Raw genomic sequence first — 21,759 nt, 5'->3', positions numbered from 1 at the left:
GAATGTATGTTGGTCAAACTGGCAGATGCATCAATTAGAGATTAAAAGAACATCAATATGACATCATTAGGGTAATCTTGGGTCATTTGGGTGTCCATTGCCAAGATTATTCCTGCAAACCCATGTTTGAAAGTACTTCCATTCTTTATAGGGCTCATAAAAGGATGACAAGGGAGATTGTGGAGGCCTATGAAATTGCAAATTAGAGGAAAGGTGCGTGAGCAAGCCATCGAAATGCACCACTGAATATTATTTTTTGCTGTCACGTTTGTTTCCACTCTTACGATATATATTTATCAATGCGTGCAAAAATAAAATCTACAGTTAAAAGTGAAGCGCCGTCTCTGGGTATCTGTTTCTACGTCCTCATTCAGTCGTGCTTATACAATCTATCATGAAGTCCTTATAGCCTTTAAATAGTAGCTTGGAAGCAGCAAGACTAATAGCTATTAGTGACTTTACTGTGTGTGCTTTGGTATCGGGAATATTGCTGTGGTAGGAAAGTGGGAGCCTGGTCGTGTGGTTGATCACGTGCGAACACATCATACCTTAAGTCTGTGTGGCATTGATTGCTTTTAAAACATTGGTGAGAATTACTTTGCAGTATTTTAAGGATTTAGATTCCTTGCATATCGGCTTTTGCTAGAAGGCACATACTCTGAAGGCTTTGGTATTTGCATTAGATAAAAGTTGTGCAATACTTGGCAAGAAAGTCAGGAAAGTGTGCAGTGTGCAGTAAACTAAAAGGTGGACAGGACTTGCCCAGCGCTTGGCGAAGGGAGTGGACGACTTGCGCGAGCTGTCCCCTCAGGTGCAGGTAGAAAAGTAGAAGTAGGTAGAAGAAAAGTAGGGAAACAACAAAAAATGGAGATGTGCAAGAACAGGAGGAGGAGAAGGCGGAAATAAAGAGACAAGGCAGGGATGTTAACCAGAAATGCATCTGGTTGGCTACCCTACTCTGGGGGATGGGAAAGAGAGAATAGAAAGATAATATAGAGAGAGGGGGAGGAAAGCCGTGGTGAGCTCGTGCACGCATGCGAAGGGCCTGAGCGAGTCAAAGACGTTCACATAGGCCAGTCACTCTCAAGAAACACAACTTCATAGCTTTGTGGGCTGACGAGTGATAGGGACAGTTTTCAAGTAGCACCTGCACACACAATGGCCAATCGTCCAGTCGCCGCAATGCGATAGATAATGTTTGTATTTCCAACTGAAATCGACGACAATGGCACAATAAATGTTCTGTGTTCTCTTCCACGCCGCAGATGTCGCATGCAGCACTGTCGGTAATTCCAATCAAAGTAGTGTATGCCTTCGTGAAAGCCACTCCCAACCACAGCCAGTATAGAAGCGATGCCTCACGTCGGTGAAGCCTGGATGGAGGTCGGAGCTGTAGTGAAGGGTTCAGTTCATACAATCCGGTGTGCCTTATATTTCGGATGTTCCACTCTGTTAAAGAGAGCTTGCGTGCCAGGTGACGAAGCTGCCTTGCAGCGTCTGTCCTCAAAAGAGGAATGGGAACAATGTGTTGTCCTTGATGTGACTCTCGGGTAGCTGTGTCTGCTTGATCATTTCCACTGATCCTGCAATGGTCAAGTAGCCACTGGAAAATAATTTCATGCCCTTTCTGTTTGACATCGTGATGAAGTTTGACGATTTCATACTGTTACGCCCACGAAAGGCGTTTATTGTAAAGCCAGGTAGAGTTAGATGCGATGGCCTTGATCAGCTGAGCGCCTGTCGAGATTCAGCTAGCCAGCTGCACGTCAGCTTCCTCGTTCACCTTTCTTGGATGCCCCCCCATACTGTTTGTTGATGTGTAAACCCACTACGCACGTAAGGGTTTACACATTTCCCTCTGCGCAGACGAAGCCCATCAGACATGTCAAACAAGCTGTCGAGAAATAAAAGGCTTTAAATGGGCGACATGTGAAAGTTCAGTTTTTGCTGACCGTCGGCCCTTTTACGTGAGGCGTGCTATGCGGTAGGTTAATTTGCTGATACGATCAGTAATAACATAGGGTCCAACATAGGGCCAGCAGTTTTTTACGTAATCCACGTTTTATGGTTGGTTTCCAGAGCCACACTAAATCACCAGGGTCATATATCACGTGTCAGCGTCTTCGGTCGTAGCGTGCCTTCGAGCATTCTTGTGAAACAAGAGTGCGCAAAGAAGCAAGTTGTCGGGCTTCTTCAGAAGACAGGCTGTCTCGGATATACAAAGATTATCATGGCTTGAAAACGGGAAGAGAGTGTCTAGTGTATAACGACGTGGATGAGCATAAAGAAGAAAGGGACTGTAGCCTGTAAGTTCGTGCTGTGAGGTCTTAAATGCGTATGTAATGAAAGGTAGCATGCTGTCCCTAGTTCTTATGATCTGATGCGATGTACATGGACAGCATGTTAGTAAGAGTTCTGTTTGTGCATTCCGTTAGTTTGTGGATGATACGGTGTGGAATGTCAAAAACTTGAAGCACATAGATGAAGCATCTCTTCGACCACGTCTGCAGTGCACTGCCACCTTGTTCCTTGTGTCACAGTAGTTCTTCACGCATGATCTGCCGTATAGTAGACGAAAAGTCGGTGGACGGGCTCTCATCGACGCTGGCAACGGTTGTCACATTCACCAGGCATCAAAATTTTGGCACAATGCAACATGTTTTCAACGTCTCCAACGTGCGGCAATGACGTACATCTGAGACTGAATCAACGTGTTCCCTGCTTATAAGAAAATTATAGACATCTTCTGCAATTCCTTTGAGGAGATGTCAGACTCGGTCTTCCTCAGACATCTGTGAATTTACTATTTCGCACAGCTTGAGGATTTCTTCTATGTATGTAGTGCATGTTTCTGCGGGGGTTTGAGCTCTCTGAGCTAGAGTTCTATCGGCGCATTTCTGTTTGGTGTAGGAGTCACGAAAACACTTCTTAATTTCCTCAACGAAGTGCTTCCATGTTGTTAGGGCGTCTTCATGGTTTTCATACCACATCAGCGCTGTCTCACTCAGAAACAATACAACATATTCAAGCTGAGTGACAGAATCCCAACAGTTGTAGCGGCTCACCCTTGTGTAGTGCATCAGCCACTCATCAACGTCTTAGCCCACTTTTCTCACAAACAAGCAGGGTTCCATGTAATGTTGCAAATGTCCAACTTGCACTGACCTTTGAGCTGGTAAAACTAGAGCTGGCGTTTGTCCACCTCCGTCCTGAGCCATAGGGAAGGTCGTTGGCAAGAGACCGGCAAGGTGACGGCTCCAGCGAAGTTCTAGGTGTTGCGACTCCATGGTACGTTGTGTCATACCCCGCACCCAGGTTTGCCATTTCCAAAACATGAGAATTTAGTAGCCAGGAAATAGCAAAAAGTAGCCAAAATAGTAGCCAGTGCATTTCAGGTGCTTAAAAAGTGGCCAAAAAGTCGCCAGGCAGCCATCATGGCCAATCACTTAAGAAGAAAACTGTGGTGTACCCGATTATGAACTATTACTTTTCGAGCTGTCTTTTTAGTGCCTTTCGACTTATTTAAAACGTGACTTCGGGAATCAAGTTAGAACTGGTGGTTTCATAATTGTATTCGGGAATGGTTATTACTGCATAAATGGTCAAGTAAACGTAAGTACTTGTCACTGAAGTCTATAGTATCAGCGAATATGTCGTGTGAACAGTTCTCGCGCTTTAGTCATTCGTCAATGTATCCGTGTGCCATATCTCAACTTTGCAAGGGAATATCATATAGTAGACATGAATTCTTCTCCCTTAAGAAAATTGTTTTTATAGCAGTTTTTATAGAAATACATCGGCGTGTCGTCACATGGTTTCAGTCAAATTCATCAAGGAACGTAATAAAAGATGTTTCCACCGTATAATTTTCTGAGCAATCAACTTAAAGGCAGACATTCGAATGAACCAGAAGTTCCTGTTGAATTAATTTCGTCGGTTGCAAGGTGGCCGTTTAGTCCTCCCTTCCAAATAGACATGGTGATGATGGTAGTTGCACATTTTGTGTTTATAAGAGGCGTAGTACAGCGAATTATACCGTTTATTTGTGGCATTTTGTCTTCTTTGTCTGCTGTTCTTACAGCAAAATGTTGCTTTCAATAAAGCCAGAAGGTAGCCAAGTACCCAATCCGAAAATTTTCCCGCCACGAGCCTTTAAATATAGCCAATTTGGCGCAAAGTAGCCAAACCTGGCAACCCTGCTTGCACCTCCACCACTCTGTTACGCCCACAAAAGGCGTTTATTGTCAAGCAATGTAAGAGTTAGGCGCAATGGCCTTGATCAGCTGAGCGTCTGTTCAGATTCGGCTAGCCAGCCCAGCTGTACATAGTATTCTTCGTTCACCTCTCTTGGATGTCCCCCATACAGTTTGTTGAGGTGTAAACCCACTATGCACGTAAGGGTGTCACAATATGTTAGGTGTTCGTGAGTTCCACGTCTGAGATTTGACTGTATGCTGTGTAAAGCTGGTCTCGAGTCGGTAATCACGGCCCATGTACCAGGATTTTCTGTGTAAATAAATTGAAGCGCACTGTGCAGAGGTGTGGGTTCTGCAGCCGTGGATGTCGTGACATATGACGTCTTGAATCGCAGTGTTACTCCTCTTGTCGATATAAACACAGCACCCCCAGAACTGGTCGATGTGGTTGATCCATCAGTATAAATGTGTACGTGGCTACTTGTACACTACTTGTACATTTCTTGTACAACAGAAGTAAGCTCAATTGTTTTACTGTAAGCGGTGATAGATCTGACTTTTTCTGAAGTCCTGGAATTCTGAAGTATACTTCAGGATGGCACAAACACCATGGAGGAGACCCCGACCTTGCCGAAGTTGTGTACCTCGATGTAAGCGAGGCACGATATGCACTGACAGTTGTGCTAAATGACATGCGGGGTCTTTCCAAGGTGAGTGCGGTGAGGTGGTGGCAAGGGGTCCAGGCAGTGTGCCTGACGTGCACGCATTGTCTCGACAACATAGTGCATCGTGATTGAATGATCTTGAGCAGTGGCAACAGTTTCAGCAGTAGATGCACTGCGTGGTAATCCAAGGTATATCCTCAGAGCTTGGGCTTGAATGTTTTGAACTGTATGCAAATTGGTTTTGCAGGTGTTGGATATTACAGGTATTCTGTACCGGAGGAACCCAACAAACAACACCCTGTACAGCTGTAACATGGATTGCATGGACACCCCCCTATTCTTTCCTGCAAGAAACCTGAACAGATGACACATAGCAATCAGTTGCTTTCTCACGTGGTTCATGTGAGGAGTCCAGGACAAGTCTCTGTCGATCACAACACCCAAGAACCTGCGACTTCTCCTGGACGATATCACTTGTCCGTTGATTGATATGGCGTACGCAGACATTGACTTCCGGTTAAACGCCACAACTGCGCACTTTTCCCATTTCACCTCCAGACTGTGTTTACGAAAGTAGCATGATGTCGACGAGGCTGCCTTCTGAGACCGTGCGCAAAGCTGAAGCCGTGTCACCCCCGATGTCCAGATGCTGATGTCGTTGGCGTAGATAGAGCCTAACAGTACTTGACAGGTCCTCGAATGTTGCGGTGAAGCTGCCGCGGTGGGCAGCTATATACTGTTTCCGATTGTGTGGATCTTGCGCATTTTCTTGTTTACATAAAATCTAGTGGTTGGAAATCGAATCATATGATCGCAATTTGGCAAGGTACTGAACGTTGGTGCTGAGAAAGCGTCTTTTCCGGTAATGTATGAACCGGCAAAAATGAGCATAACTCTGTTGGGTAATTTTTTGTGTTCTCGATTGTGAATGTTGGCACCTGGAAAATGCACATAATGGGAACATATCAACAAGGTTCTACTGTACTTAACGTTTTGAGTGGCACTGCTGTGACTGCTAAATGCCGCCTCACATGACCTCATAGTCCACTTCGCCGATGTAGGATGATCTTGTAGGGTGTGAAATAGTCTCGGAAAAGTGTCTAACTACGTCCTTGTCGTCATATCGGGGTCCAAACCCAAACATGGTCGCCGGGCTGGTATTACACATAGTGTCGTCAACATTGTAGTGTTGGCTGTCGATCACCTGCTGGTTCTTGATGCACAGGAGGGTGAGCTGTTGTTCTTCTTTGGCGCACTGCAGAAAGGCAGTGATGTCAAGGTTTTCTTTGTTCATAACGTGTGGCAGCATGGTGTTGAGAGTCGTCGTTGGGTTCCTGCCATAAATCAGCTAGAACAGTGGGATCTCTCTTGTTCCTTGCACAGCCATGTTGTAAGTGAAGGTTACTTACAGACAGACAGCTTCTCACGTCATGTATTCGATGTTGACGTACATTGCTAACATGTTGGCAAGGCTTTCGTTCAGCTGCTTCATAACAGCATTCGTCTGCGGGTGGTAAGCAGTTTTCCTCCTGTGGCGCATTTAGCTGTATTGCAGAATCGCTTTGCAAAAGCTGTTCCTCGGTCAGTGATGAACACTTCCACAGCACGATGTTGTAGCAGGTAATTAATGACGAAGAATGTTGCCACTTTGTCTGCACTAAAGGTAGTGCAGCCGCTTGAGTAAGGTAGCTTATTGAGTAAGGTAGCTAGTAGCCACGACGATCCACTTATTCCTGGATGTTGATGTCGGAAAGGGTCCCAAGAAGTCCATCCCAATTTGTTGGAATGGTCGACAAGGAGGCCAATTTGGTTGTAGCAGTCCCGCTGGCCTTAATGGTGGTGTTTTGCATTGCTACACTCTTGGCATGTCTTGACTTAATGTGCGACGTCAGCAGTCAGGTGCAGCCAATAGTACTTCTCTTGTATCCTTGTGAGTGTATGGAAAAAACCAAGGTGCCTGGCTGTCTGTTCATCATGCAGGGCGTGCAGAACTTCTAGCCACAGTGCTACGGACACAAAAAGTTAGTTTGCACAAACCGGGGAAGAGTTCTTTACGAGGACATAGTTCTGTAGCAAAAATGGTGGCAATCCATGCCTAAACACCCTTGGGACAAAGTCGGTCTTGCCTTGCAAGTACTTAGCAAGGCTTCTTAGTTCTGAGTCTGCTGACTGCTGTTTGGTGAAGTCGTTGGCACTTATTGTTCCCAGGAGGTGTCCTTGTCTTGGTCGTCTTATGGTAGTGGGTCAATGAAAGCACGTGACAGCCAGTCAGCATCAGCAAGTTTCTGTCCGGACTTGTAGACCACAGTAAGGTCAAATTCTTGCATTATAAGGCTCCCGTGCTAGGTATCCTGAAGGGTTCTTTAAGTTTGCCAGCCAACACAATGCATGATGATCACTCATGACTTTGAAACGCCTGCCATATAGGTAAGTGTGAAATTTTGCTGTAGCCCTTTTGATGGCAAGGCATTCCTTGTCGGTCATAGAATAATTGCCTTTCGCTAGCATAAACTATGACTCTTTCAAGCTTGTCTTTTCTTTGGACTAGCACGGCACCAAGGCTTACTCGGCTTGCGTCGGTATGGATTTCTGTATCAGTGCTTTCGTTGAAGTGAACGGGTACTAGTGATGACTGCAGGCACCGTTTAAGCTCTTGGAATGCTTCAACTTGTAGCGGTTGCCACTTGAACCCAACATCTGATTTCGTGAGGTGCGTCAATGGCTCAGTGATGCAAGAAAAGTACTTGACAAAGCGCCTACAGTAGGCACAGAGGCAAAGTAATCTGCGCACTGGTTTCTTGTTGATGTGCTGCTGGAATTTCACTATCACAACCATTTTCTGTGGGTCAGGACGAATTTCAGACTTGCTGATGACTTGGCCCAAGAACAGGTGTTCTTTGTCTGCAAAGCGGCACTTTTCTGCTTCAAGATGAGTTCACTGCTTCAAGAATGGTTCCAAGCTGCCTGAGGTGATCGTCTACATTTTCAATAAAGATGACATCATTCAAGTAGACAAGACTTGTTTGGCATTTTGGGCCTGCCAGGACCATGTTCGTCGTGCACTGGAATGTTGCAGCTGCCGAGCGAAGGCAGAACGGCATGACCTTGAATTTGAAGAGGCCATCTGGTATAATAAAAGCACTCTTATCTCTGTGCCTCTCATTGACTCTCAAGACTGCCTACTGGCAGTCTTGAGATCCATTGACAAAAAATACTTTGCATTGCAGAGGTGGTCCAATGCGTCGTCTATCCGTGGGAGGCAATATATGTCCTTCTTCGTGATATTGTTCAGCTGGCCAAAATTAATGCAGAAACACAGACTTCCATCCTTCTTCTTAACCAAGACAACAGCAGACGTCCACAGGCTTTTCAATGGCTGGTTGATTTCCTCACACAGCAATTTGTCAACTTCTTTCATAGCTTCTCGTTGTGACGAAACTTGGTAGGGGCTCTGGCAGAGTGGTCAAGTGCAACCTTTACTTGCTATGCAATGTTTGGCAATTGGCGTTTGTCAAATGTTTGATGACATCAAAAAGAAGTCTTTCTACTAGTGTTGAAGATTTGGAGTCTGTTTCTGTTGTTTGCATGGAAAGACTTGGATTTAAGTCAAAATCTGGTTCAGGAACTAGGGCCGTCGAACTAGATGCGGCAGAATCCAAGAGGACAAACTTATTGCTGGGTTCTACAATTTACTTCATATACGCAATCGTTCTGCCCTTGTTGATGTGTTTGAACACCTGGCTGAAGTTTTTCAGCATCAGTTTCACTCTTCCTTCATCAGCCGAGCAATCTCTCTTGTGGTGCAAATTTCACAGTCGAACAGTAGACGTTGGTCACCCTTGATGACGCCTTCTACGTCTGCAAGTGTTTCGGTGCTGACGGAAATGGCAATGACGGAAATGCTGGAGTGAGATGGGATGCTCACTTGATCCTTGGGCACACTTAAGGCACGGTACGACTCTCCGGTGGTATCGCCTGGTCTTTGGATAGCATTATGAACTTTGACTTCATATTGATGACTGTGCCACGTTTTTCAAGAAGTCCATGGAGAGAATTATGTCTTGTGAGCACTATTGGAGGATAATGAAGGTCTCAGGGTAGGTCCGGTCATGAACTGTTTGCCATGCAGATTCCAGTCGGTGTTATCAGATGTCCTCCAGTTGTCCGGATTTGAGGGCCTTCCTGTGCAGTGGTAACTTTCTTCAGCTGGGCGGCGAAGGGCGTCCACTCATGATGGAGTAGTCGGCTCCTGTGTGCGCTTAAGTGCTTGACCGCATGGCTGTCGACAAGCATGTCGAGGTGGGTGGTTCTAGTTCTTTGTCTCGTGTTGCAGTTAGCTTACTTTTCATCCCTCTGACGTAGGCACAATTGACTCGTGTATTGGAAGGTTGAAAAGGAGATGGGAGAGGGGCACATGAGGACAGCGATGTGCAAGACGGGATGAACGCATGCCGTGCGGGGTGCAAAGCACAAAGGCAGGTGTGGCGAAGGCGCGGAGCACATAGACAGCTGTGGCAGCTCTCATTTCTTTTTCTTCAAAGATTTTGCATTCTTTTTTCTTTTGGCACACACACACCGAGTAGGTAGACTGAATTGTTATAACTGATGACCCAACTTGGGAGCATTGTAATGAGTGGTTTATTCCAACATAGAACGCACACTAAAGTTTGCGGTGCCAGGACTGCACATTGTCACATTTGAGTATTGTTAAAACCAATAATGCTATAACTGGGTTCCACTGTACTTCTTTCTGCCTAATTGAAATGTTTGGATATTTGTACCCCTGCCTTTTTCATGCAACTCGGTTATAACAATCATAGATTATAACAGGGATTTTCTTGGCACTTGAATAACCTGCCATGAGGCATGGGGACTATGGCATTGCGCAGCTAAACCAGAAGGTGCGGGAAAGCCACGTTTCGATGGGGGTTAAATGCAGACACTTGTGGTATTGTGCATTGGGTGCACGTTAAAGAACCCCTGGTGGTCTAAACTGATCCAGAGTCCTCCACCAAAGCGTGCCTCATAATCATTATGTTTTTGATGTGTAAAGCCTTGGAATTAATTTAAATTTAATTTTGACACTTGGACATTGTGTTCGACTGTAGTGTTAAAAGTAGGAGGGTGCAAATTCCGAATAATCGATTTTGAATTAAATATTAAGTCGACTGTCAGAACATTTTTCACAAAATTTAATGCGTATAAGTTTTGGGCAAGAAAATATGGCGCTGCACGTGCTCGGGAGTCTCCTAGCATTGCATAACAAGAATGTATGATCAAGTTATCAGTAACATAAGTACATAGAAATCAAGATATGCGGTACGGTTTTCTCTGACTAAATGGAGCACCAGATTAGTATGCCTGCACTGATTACAGCTCAGTCTAGTATATGAAGGTCTGGAAAATATTTTTTTTTATCAATAGAATTTCTGTTGAATAGATTCAAGTGCTTTTTTTCCTCTTAAACTTAGTGATGCTCTGTTGTACTGGATACCAATGAGGTTCTCAATTTAATAGTGTACCTGTGTTTTGCAACTATCTTTTATTTATTGCACAGAAAGTCTTTCTTTCTACTTCTATTTTTAAAATATAGACAGGCTCAACCTTACAGCAGTTGCATTGTCGTAGGGCCAATCTGTGTGACAAACAAAAGGAGCGCGCATCACGCGACTTGTTCACTGCTTCACACGTAGCCCGCGCTGATGGTAAAAAGCAGATGCCGTCCGCATCCTTTCGTTGTCAAGTTCAGTGGCATTTGCCACTAATCAAAGATTCTGAAACCTGGAGGGTCACAGCACACTCGCGCGATTACCTTCTTCCCCCCCTTGCCCCCCTTGTTCATCTGTCGTTTGCACAAATGTATGTAACCGGCCATGACTCTTTCACATGTGCTGTGTACATCCCAGGCTAGTCTTGTGACTGATTGCTTGAAGCTACAAAAGGAGACTGATGTGCGTCTATGTACGATGTTGGGAATGAGAGGCCACTGTAAGGTGTTTTGCAAAGATGGCGGCCGTGAACAACAGTGTTGCCATCCCATGCATGTGCTTTCGTTTGCGAGGCAGTTTGTTGGCTTTCCAAGTGTTGTGTGGCTGCTGTGAATAAATTTGCGTCGATTCGGTACCAAACTGTAACTTTAGTTGCCAATGCCCCGTGATGCGACACCGATTAGGCCTCATTTCCAAGGCAGTGTGGCCATGACGAAAATTTGCTGCTGGGCGATGTAACAGGCCGCGAACTGTCGCGGAATGCTTTCTGCTAATATGTCTGTATAGGTGGCTCATCAGTGATCGATGGCTGTTGAAGCAATGTAAAGTTCGTTGCCGTGTATCCACCATGATCTGTCTGCCTACTGACGGTTAATCGGCTCAATCTTCACCCTTAATTTTTAAATACAGGCTGCTTTTGTTGCAGCTGCCTCTGTCTGGCATCGCGTTATCATTTCTATTGGTCCTATCCTGGACGATCCTTGTACCGACAGGGATGGCCCCTGCTGACGCAGTGTCATTCTGCGAATTGCAGAATTTGGGTGCTCTATGTGTGATTCTTTCCATCGGGCCAATATTGGAGAGTGCTCGCGGTGATAGTCTGTTACCGTGTCAGCTGTAGTGGCTCGTCCACCTTAAATTCAGCGCTCCTTTTATTCTGAAAACGAAGTGAAATGCTTGCTTGAGCGGCATCGAGCATGAGGGGCTCCGTGCTTACCTGTTTTAACTTTTTATTTCAAGTAGCTGTCGTGTTTCTGCTATGCTGAAGTTGCCATTTCTCTATGCAGTGCTGTCGAATGCGCCAAGATGCTATGCGGTTGCAGAGCCCGAGGGAGTGCTGAAGCCCCACTCCTTTATTGACGTGTGAGTGTTACTACTTCTTTGTGTGCTGTATCCGTACATTCCATATGAGACCACTAAACCAAAACACTAGTGACTAAGTATCAACTTCTGCTATACCCCATTGTGAGCGCTTTCAGAAGAAACTATAATCCAGCATAAGCCATTGAGAGGCCAAAGGAAAGAAACTAAAATCTAATGCAAGCCATGCATTCTTTTTACTGTGGCAATGAAAACCATGGTATCTACAGCAAAGCATGGTTGAGAGCCAGACATGGCAATCGACTGAGCTGCCACCCAACTTACATGCTTGGCAGTTTTTACAGTGTATATTGTAATCATGATGCAGCCTTGGAGATTGGTGTCATGTACATGTTTCATTTCCGATTACTATTATGCCCAAGCACAGGCAGTGCTGTCATCTAGAACTTATAACATCTGAAGCTGGCATTGGCGGCAGAGGACTTGCAAGTGAAGCTTCGTCATCTGAAGCCGGGCAACGCTGCATGGGAGTCAGGAGCATGCCTAGCAGATTCCATGAAACTCCATTTGAAGACATAGGCGTACAAAATGTTCTGGCTGATATCACCTGCACCAGAGAGCACAAAAAAAAGGTTGACGGATCTGCATGCCTGCCACGTTTTCATGCACACTCTTTTCAGTTTTGTCAATGTTACGTCTCCAACCCCCTGAATTTTCATAAGATTCATTCTATAAGATTCCAGAACCCTTCATTCCCATAAGAATTTAAAACTTATGTCCCAATAAAAATGCTTTGAAATGTTTTTTCTTGATTCCTGATAACAATTTTGACACACTTGCAGTTTTGAAGAGAAAATAGCTTGTGTTCTATTTTAGATTTGTAATTGTTTTTTCTTTAATGGAAAGGTAAATGCATGTGCTCTAAGCCCAATTGGGTTGTAATATTTTATTGAAAATTTCTTTTTAGGCATATGTTTGACATGTCAAGATCGCATTTTTTTTTCAGGCAATCTTAATGCACTCTAACTCTAGTTCAAGATGGCCTAGAACATTGCTTTATATCTTAGGACACACCTTAGACACTCTAGATTACTTCTGTATCATAACCGCTCTGCTTGGTTTCTTTGTCTAGATGCTAATTTTGTTACCAGCAAAAGAACCCAGTTTCTACGGTTATCAGGTACTACTTGCACTGCACGCACTTTTCCTCAATGGTTGACATACAACTTTCAAGCTGTCCTAAAAGATCTAGTTTGGAGTGAACACCTGCTACCGACTCATCTGAACACTTATTTTCATTTCTGATAGCAGTGGTGTCAACAGCCATTTTCTAATTTCAGCATTAAGATCCTGCATGTTCACTCTGTAGTTTTGAAGCAAAGAACACATTTGTCTTGGGCACGGCAGTACAAAAAGAATAAAGCTTTTACTATGGTAACATTTGCCAAAATGTTTGCTCACCTGGCGCATGAAGGCAAAAGAGTTTGCCAACCACCTGTTCCGTATGATGCCCACTATATTGGTCCCTCACTGGCCTGTCAACCTCAATGAGAGCAAGGTACACGCAGCTGTGAGGCAGCTCACAGGCGCAGCTATTAAGCGTGTTTTCATTTTAACTCAGGTCACGGTGCCAATTCAGTTTCTTTCATAATGTTAAAGGCACTGTTGCCATTTTAGCAATTTTGTCGCTATATCTTGCGACTTCTTGTCTGTTTAGCAACAAATTTTCTATTTAGCAGCCGGTGATACTTTTAAACATCATGATAGAACAATTGGCTGCATATTTAGTGACATCGAAATTAGGACAGTTCTTTGAAAATTACTTTTTAGAATGCTCTTCAAAATCCACAAAAAGGAGACCGAAATTGGCTGTATGATGTGTGGGCTCCATGACCATGATGTAGCAATGGAGGTGTGCATTCACGGAAGCGATATATTGCATCTGTGTATAACTCACACCAAAAATCTTTAAAATTTGACTGTAATGCCGGGCTTAGGGTTATATGCGAATATGCACGAAGTCATGGGATTGAATCCCGGCCACAGCAGCTGCATTTCAATGAGGGCGAAATGCGAAAACACCTGTGTACTTAGATTTCGGTGTATGTCAGAGAACCACAGGTGGTCCAGATTATTCCAGAGTTCCCTCCCACTACGGCGCATCTCATAATCAGATCATGGTTTTGGCACGTAAAACCCCACAATTAAGAAAAAAATCACAGCCAAACGAGAAAAAAGTGAACTGCTTAGAAAACAAAAATATAGTTCTCCTCCTTCACGTCTGATGGGGAAGTGTGTTTGTGAGTGGCGTAGAAGGTCCTAAAAGGGGCGTTTCAAACTGATGACAACCAATGGGTGCAGTAGGGAACGATTTAAATGCTTGTTACAGTCGTGTACTGATGCAAAACCTATTTTTAAACAAACACGAGCAGGCAGGCCGTAGAAGCCCTGTTCATTGTGTGAATCCAGCTTTATCAGCATCGTCGAAAAGTGCTGTTGGCTGCAGATACGATGTGAACGAGTCATGCATCCGCTTATGGTGACTGTTTTTTAAAGATGTCAGCATTGTTGTGTGCAGTTATTTCCACAGGTTATGCATGCAGATTTCTTTTTTCTTTTGTTTCTTTCTTTCCAGGCTGTTGTGATTGGGGGTGTGGGTTATATGCAGTGGCGGAGTATGTGCTTAAATATACAGTACGACGAGGCATACAAGCTTCATGTTGTTCTCACGAAATGTAAATTCTGTTTTCTTTTTTAAATTTTTAGTGACACCCATTGAAATGGGTTTTCATAGTGCGAGTCCTGCAGTTTCATAATGTGTGTTATACCCCTGCCACACTGGGCGTTTTAATGTCATTCGAATCGAATGGCATTAGCATCAAATGACATTATTCGGCTGCTACACAGTGATATTTAATGCCCTTAGTACCGAATGACTTCTGCAATCGAATGAGTTCGAGAAACTCATTTGGCTTCGCACTCAGAGCAAATGTATACTCTCAATATGGTTCAGAACAACATTCGTTTGGACTAGATTGCGCATACTTGAACTAGAAAGGAACAGCGCCAACTGAGACAATCATGAGCAAGAGAACGGCATAGGACAAGCACCACCTTCATCTATCTTTATTCACTGAAAAATCGGCAAATATAAGGAAAATCACAGACGTGTTAGTGATACTTCTGTGACCCTGTTTAAAAGCGAAATGTCATATCTTGAATGCTTTGGCAGACGATACATTGTGGTCCTTGTGCGCATGTCTGTGATTTTTCTTATACAGTTGAAGCCCGCAATAAAATCCCGGGCTACGAAATTCTCATGGCAACGAAATATTTTCGTATCCCCAGCGAACGCCGATAGGATCCAATGCATTTCATACCTCTCGGCAACGAAATATTTCTATACTATCAGCAAAATTCGCTGGAATGCAACCCAGCATATTACCACTCGCGCAAGGCTAGCAGGCTCAAAAATGTGCTCAAATGCTATTGCTTTCCACTAAAATTGCATAAAATACCACCACATTACGCTTGTGTGGGCGCCGCTATTTTTTGTTTAAAAAACAACCAAGCGCAGGAAGCGACCACGCCAGAAGCACGTCATCGGAAACACATCATCGCCGCCATCTTGTTCATTGATGCCCGTTTGAAGCGGTGCACGTGTTGATACCGATATGTGACAACGGTTTTTGCATGCCTAGTGTGGTGCGTAGCGAGGAAAATGCACCAAAAACAAGCAAATCTACGTCCCACAGAGGTGCAATTGTTTAAGGCACTTGAGATGACGGTTGCAGCATGGAGTGCCGCGCATTGCGCTGTGATTGAGTGATCATCTGGGAGTACGCATTCCTTGCTTCAAGAACGCTGGTTTTGGTGCCACCTGACAGGCATTGCGTGAGGATTCGGCGCAGGCATAAATTTGCACCAAGGGGCCATAATTTCGATCGACTTCTTTCGGGTATGCAAGATGCCATCGCTTTCGCGCTTGGCACTGGAAGCATCTCCGGGCCTGCGGGTAACAGGGCGTGCTGGATAAATGCTTCTGCATGCATGGAGCGCTGTTGTTGCTCTGTGTTCGGCGCCGAGTTCTGCAAAACCTTGCAAAAGTGATTAAATCTCAGAACGCAATTGACAGAGAACAGTGCTCCAGGGCACTGCTGCCTTTGCTGATCGACACGTGCTGTGCACTTTGTCCACTGTTGGTAGTGTGGCCCTATATCCTTGAGCAAGCTTTCCGAAGTAAGCTAACGAAATTTCGACAGTACATTTTTTTTCTGCGACGCATTACCTATCTGTGCTGTCTCATTTCGCAACATTGAAATTCTCACGAATGAGAATATTTTAGCGTTCCCTGCCGACCTCGTTATTGCGAGGTTGAACTGTATTTGCTGATTTTTCAGTGACTAAAGATAGATGAAGTTGGTGCTTGTCCTGTGTCGTTCTCCCGCTCGTGATTGTCTTAGTTGGCGTTATTCCTTTGTAGTTCAAGTATACTCTCAATTCCAGAAACAAAGCAAAACAAGACAGAGTTTTTGCAAATTGAAAGCCGTATACGTTAAGAAATAATTACTTTTGCATGTTTTGATGCACTTGTTACTTTAAAGAGAAAAAATCTGCACCGAAGGCTGTCGCAAAATGTTACTCTTCAGCTCAGCAGCATCTGGTTGCTGCCGATGCCGCCGCCACTCTGCTTGTTGGCCACATTGTAAACACTCGGGTGTCTGGTCGCACATGTTGGTTAATCAGGCATCAGCACGAGCAGCGGGACGTGCAAGGACAGTGAGACGAGCACACTGGAATTGGGCGGAAACTTTTGCACTTATTTGAATTTGGGAGGAAAATCTACAGGACCTGCGTCGGGCGAAAAGAAACCTAAAAGTTTATGCGCATATTGTGGAGGGACTCCATAAAGCCGGCAATGGCAAGACAATAAAAGAGACGAAGAGGAAAATTGAGAACTTCGGAAACAAATACAGGCAAGTACAATTTTCATTTTCTATGCTGTGCATATTCGTTAAATAAAAAACACTAAGGAGAATGTATTAGGCAAAGTAGCGTTGCAGTTTGTTTTCTAGCCTGGAGGCCAGTATAGGCTTATTGTGGGCTGTTGCATCACAGATTGTGTCTAGTACGGACACCAGTAGCATCACTTCGTTTTGTTGAAAGTGTTAATAGACGCGGTGCACTTTTTTTTCCTATCATGCAGTGCATACCTTAATCGAATGCATTGTGTATCTTGTTTTAGCATACTGGACCAGCAGGCATATAAAAAGCAGCTGCTGAGGTAGCTTTGAGATGTCATACACCAGTCATTCGGGGCGTATAGATAAATGCAGGGTGCGCGAATTGGTCGGGTCTACTCGAGATTGAAAACGTCCCGTGTGACTGGTATTATTCGTGCTGTGACGACTTAATTTCCAAATAGCAGAATAGGGAAAAAAAGCATCTGTAAGCGAGTATCACAGTGCATGTGAGGGAACAGCTAATTTCAGGTAACGACAGCTTTTCGTTACCTTGACCTTCAGAGCGCAAATTTACATATGCTGTTCATGTATGTTATGTATGTTAACATGTATGTAACATGTATGTACCTATGTATGTTATGTGTGTTCATGTATGTTAACACACCCAAATAAAAGTGAGCGGTACGCTCACTTTTATTTGGGTGTGTTCTTTGCTGTCAGTTCTGGGAACCCATGGCACAAACATAAAAGCTTGATAACTGACAATGCAGTTCAAACATAACTGTGCTTTATTTCTGTTGCAGAGATATATGAACAACAACAACAAAAAAAGGCACTTGGTGTGGCTAGATAACGTGGCCATTTTATTGGGAGCTGAACAAGTTCCTTCAAGTGTTGACAACAGCCTGCTGCATCAGAGTGCATGCAACAACAGCAGCACAGTGGAACGAGTAAGTGCAATACATATTGTACAATTTTTTCAAATGAATTTTTGGAGCAGTTATGTCTTTAAGTATGCAAAATTTTGATATCACAATTTGGCACTAAACAAAACTCACATTTTTCTTCAAGGCGCTTTCATTGCTATTTTCTGCACAACGGACTTTGGACAAACATGCCACAATGCAATATTTGTAACATTTGCAGCGCCATAAATATATATAGAGGGTTTTATAGTAGGGGCCCCAATAGTTTGGGGCCCCAAAGAGCTTTGCGGGTGTTAGCGTTGGGGCACGCAGGAGTGAAGAGTTTTAGAATAGGTTATTACGTTTGCGGATAGCGTCTTGCGCTGACAGTGTCACTACGGCGTCAAACAAAAGCCATTAGAAATAATTAAATAAAATATACCACTTTATGATAGGAATAGTAATTTTGACTTGCGTGTATTCGCGCTTAATTACAATTTAGAAGTTATTCTGTAAGCAGCAAGCATAGTTGGGCTTAGTTTTCAGCAAACCAACTTTATGTGCCTTCACCAGCCAAGCTTAGTCGTGTTAGGCCTACAAGCCATAAAATGCACAGTCGAATTCGGAATCAGCAGCGTCTAATGAATCAATCTTCATAACATAGGCTAGTTGAGAGGAAGCGATAACCACCGTCACTTCTAGCTTGCAAACTTCACGTGTTACCACGAATCGAACCCAGTTTAGTGTTAGGTTAGAGCCGTCGCTTCGGTGGGCGCCGCCATGTTTGCTGACGCAAAGCTTTTGGAGCCACTATTTGGGCTCCAGCTAAATTAGTGAAATAGCATTCCCTACGCAAAACCCAAATGCAGTTTGCATCTCACGCATGCACAGTGGCTTCGACGCTATTTCTTTGGGGCCCCTATTCTAAAGCTCTCTACTGCTTAATAGAGTTTTTTGTGTTTTTATAGAGTTTTTAATGGAGTTTTTATGTTTCACCTGCATCGGTTTATCCATATGAAATCATTGAACTATGAATTGCATTTTTATTGTATTAATTTTTTTACAGCTCATCAGGGGCATGGATTCTGGAAATGACTTTGGCTCTGAGGATGGTGCCTTGGTTGGTGACGGGAGTCTCGTGGACTCTGAAACTTCATCCACAACACAAGGCTCGGCCACCGCCAGCGACAAACCGTCACCGCTGTTGAACACATCCAACAGCGGGGAGTGCTCACAAGCGCCAATGCTACCGCCAGCTCACAAGAAAGCTAACAAACAAACCCCGAAGAAAAGGCAGCCCTCACAGTAATTGCTGTTATCCCAAGTAGTTGAAGAGCAGGGGCAGCTTTGTTTCAGCATAGAGTGGCCGAAAGAGAAGGAGCTGCGGCTGCATCAGTGACATATGAGGCTGGATGAAACTAGTACTGTTGAGCATGAAGGACGTTTAGTTGCAGTTCTAGAAAAAAATAGCAGGAACATAGTGCTATTCACATATAAACTGTTTTCTATTTTCTGTATTTACTTCAAGTGTCTTCCTCAACTGACGCCGAGCACTTCTTAAGGCATACTAAAAAAAATTTTTTTAAAAAGATAACAAGTATGCTTCCTACTGTCATGTTTATGTTCATTTTGTGTTTTGTTGCGCCTGTTTTCATGAATACTGCACAAGGGCAGCTCTGACTTCACGACCTATCGCAGTGGATGCAGTGGTAGTGTGCGACAGTTGCTCATGCAGAGCATCAGATGCAGTGGCTTCATGTTCCCACTGCTGTACCACAGTGTGTCTGAGGTCTTCACAAATATTATGTAAAATACGTGATGCCTTGAGTTCATGCTTTGCATTGGGCAAGATGCACTTCATTCTCTTCATAATAAACCTAAAGTGAGCTTTCAATCTTTGGAATGCAGTTTGCTGCCCTTGATAGATTATAGTTGAAAGCAGCTTCGTGTGTGTCAGGCAAGGCATTTGGAAATGGCTTCAGGAGGTTGGTAGTAAGTGGAAATGCCTGGTCACACAGAATAATTGGCTTCACCTCAACACCCTCCATCACAGCCACAGGCAATGAGAAGTGTGCGCCTTCAACTAACGCAGACAGTCTTGAGCTTGCATGCACATTGGTGTCGTGGCACCTGCCTGGAGCTCCAATATTTACGTACTGAAAGCAGTACATGGTGGTCTAACACCGCCAAAAGTATGATGCTGTACCTGCACAGAAAGCAATACATACGTACAATTATGTGCTGCACCTTCACTTCAATCTATTCTGCATTGTAATTTCCTGACCACATGGTACAAGTCACTTGTGCTCATATTGCTGCTGAAGAGGCCAACGCTAGCAAGTAGCAGTAGTTTTGTGCCATGCTAACACGAACTATGCTACAAAATATGCTCTACAAGAAATGTAAAGGAGTTACCTCTCGCTAGTCAAATTTATGAAACTTAGATAACAAACAAGAATGAAAGACCACGAAAAATTGTTATAAGCTTTAAATTTCATACGCAATTTTATCTAGATAAATATGGATAATAAAACGCCCATAAAAAGTTTAATATTTCCCAAACAACAGACACAAGGCCCAATCTGTGTTAGTGAAATGACTTTATAAAAGTTAAAAAAAAAAAGCTTTTGTACTGCTTACCATCCTTTATAGTTGTAATCCATGGTGTTCTCCTTTGGTGGCGACACGCAAAAGTGGCAGACGTCAAGAGTGCCAGCACACTGAGGAAGGCCACTAGAGCAAAAAACTCGCCTCATGTGCTCTGTCATTTCTTGGCAGCAGATCATACGAAGCCACTTCGTAGCTGATCAGTTACGGCCTTACAGAATTCTCTGCACAGCACGTTCACAGTTGATTGACCGATGTCAAGAAGGTGTGTGTGATGGTTCTGTCCTCTGCCCTGGAACACAATCTGTACGATCCCACTGCCACTTGCTTCTCCACGGAGATTGGCCTTCTCGATCGTGTGGTTTGGCACTCCAAGACAGATCTGCAGGATTCCACCAAATATCTGAATGTAGACGGTGACACATGGAAAGCTTGTTTGAAGTGATTTTCTCCAAGGTTTGGCAGAGTGTCTTCAAACCAATGCTCATTCCTTTGAAATGTCCAATGCTCTCGGTGAACAATAGAGGAAGTAGCCATCACAGCCACAACATCGAATAAGTTTGCTTGAATATGCTGCTCAGTTTCATCACTGTGTCTTGCTTGTGTGTCTGTTTGAAGGTCTAATCGTCTCCTCTGATTATTACGCTTTGCTCGTAGTGCAAAGTACGCAGTAACTACACCTGCTGCAACTGAGCGTCGTTGTCCAGTGTCGCCATGTCAGCCATTTTGTTTGTTTTCAATTTATTGGCTACCAAGCTGGCTAAGCCTTGTATTGGCTTGTACTGGCCACACAGTCTGATATAGAACAACTTTTTTTATACTCATTGAAATAATTTTTTTTTTCAGTGAGGCGATGACCCAAAGCTATTTTTAAATAAATGGATTGCTTTTGCAAGCACTTTATACCTACCTTGTTCTACTTTTGTTGCCAGGTTCTACTTTAGTCACCAGGTATCGCCACCGAATGACATTAATTTTTCGAGTGTAGCACCTTTGCGAGCAAATAGCAGTTGTTGCACCAAATGCCATTCGCTTCTAATGACATTAAAACACCCAGTGTGACAGGGCTATTAGATTGGCAGACGTTCACAAGCATAACAGTAAATTTAATTACCAAGAATTAGTGAAGTAAGTTATGGTGAAGTTTACAACTCAGCATGTGAATAATATGACAGAACAGCTGTCAGAACAGCTGAAAAGCACACATATCAGAGGGGCTGGGCTCGTTGAAGCGAATCTGAATGCACACCGCCTCTGGCGCTCAAGGCTTTTTGAGAAATCACTATTGGACGACGCTTTGAGGTGGATCAAAAGGCGGAAACTTAGTATTTGACGTGTATGAACATCATGTAATAGGTGGTGGTGTCCAAACTGACAAGCAGCAGCAAATGCTGGCATAGCCCGACTTGTGGCTACCCGGATGAAATGCAGGCCTGCAGGATATCTGCAAGCAGCTACGATGTTGTTGCTCGGCTGCTGAGCAAGATATAGGTTCGATACAGTTGGGGAGAAGATGAGTGAATGAATTGTAATTCATTTGTATAATGTCTTATGCACACAGTATTTGTGAGCACCGCTGCATGAGTGACAGGCCGCTAAAGGTCATGGCAGCA

At 44.0% G+C, this 21,759-nt stretch overlaps 2 protein-coding genes across 6 annotated transcripts in view; both read left to right on the top strand.

Annotated features, from left to right (window-relative positions):
* LOC142573252 (motile sperm domain-containing protein 1-like) overlaps positions 1 to 21,759 on the top strand; it is a 182,656-nt gene that overhangs the window by 64,369 nt on the left and 96,528 nt on the right. For all 5 annotated transcript variants that reach the window (XM_075682861.1, XM_075682862.1, XM_075682858.1 and 2 more), the window contains exon 3: positions 11,637 to 11,712. In XM_075682861.1, the coding sequence (XP_075538976.1) occupies positions 11,637 to 11,712 (76 nt within the window). The remainder of the gene's footprint in view (positions 1 to 11,636; positions 11,713 to 21,759) is intronic.
* On the top strand, positions 16,100 to 20,196 carry LOC142573254 (uncharacterized). Its single transcript, XM_075682863.1, has 3 exons — positions 16,100 to 16,646; positions 17,438 to 17,584; positions 18,606 to 20,196. Exons 2-3 carry the CDS (start codon positions 17,444 to 17,446, stop codon positions 18,846 to 18,848), a joined length of 384 nt encoding a protein of 127 aa, XP_075538978.1. The 5' UTR covers positions 16,100 to 16,646; positions 17,438 to 17,443; the 3' UTR covers positions 18,849 to 20,196.

Source organism: Dermacentor variabilis, chromosome 2 (genome assembly GCF_050947875.1).
Source record: "Dermacentor variabilis isolate Ectoservices chromosome 2, ASM5094787v1, whole genome shotgun sequence".
In the NCBI taxonomy this organism is placed as follows: domain Eukaryota; kingdom Metazoa; phylum Arthropoda; class Arachnida; order Ixodida; family Ixodidae; genus Dermacentor; species Dermacentor variabilis.
The sequence above is the reverse complement of the archived record's forward strand: the minus strand, read 5'-3'. Positions and strand labels throughout refer to the sequence as shown.

Bases quoted from the DNA above. Each gene is read 5' to 3' on its own strand.
- LOC142573254 (XM_075682863.1), top strand. From the start codon at position 17,444: ATGAACAACAACAACAAAAAAAGGCACTTGGTGTGGCTAGATAACGTG. The intron at 17,585-18,605 runs GTAAGTGCAATA...ATTTTTTTACAG, and splicing joins ACAGCAGCACAGTGGAACGA to CTCATCAGGGGCATGGATTC.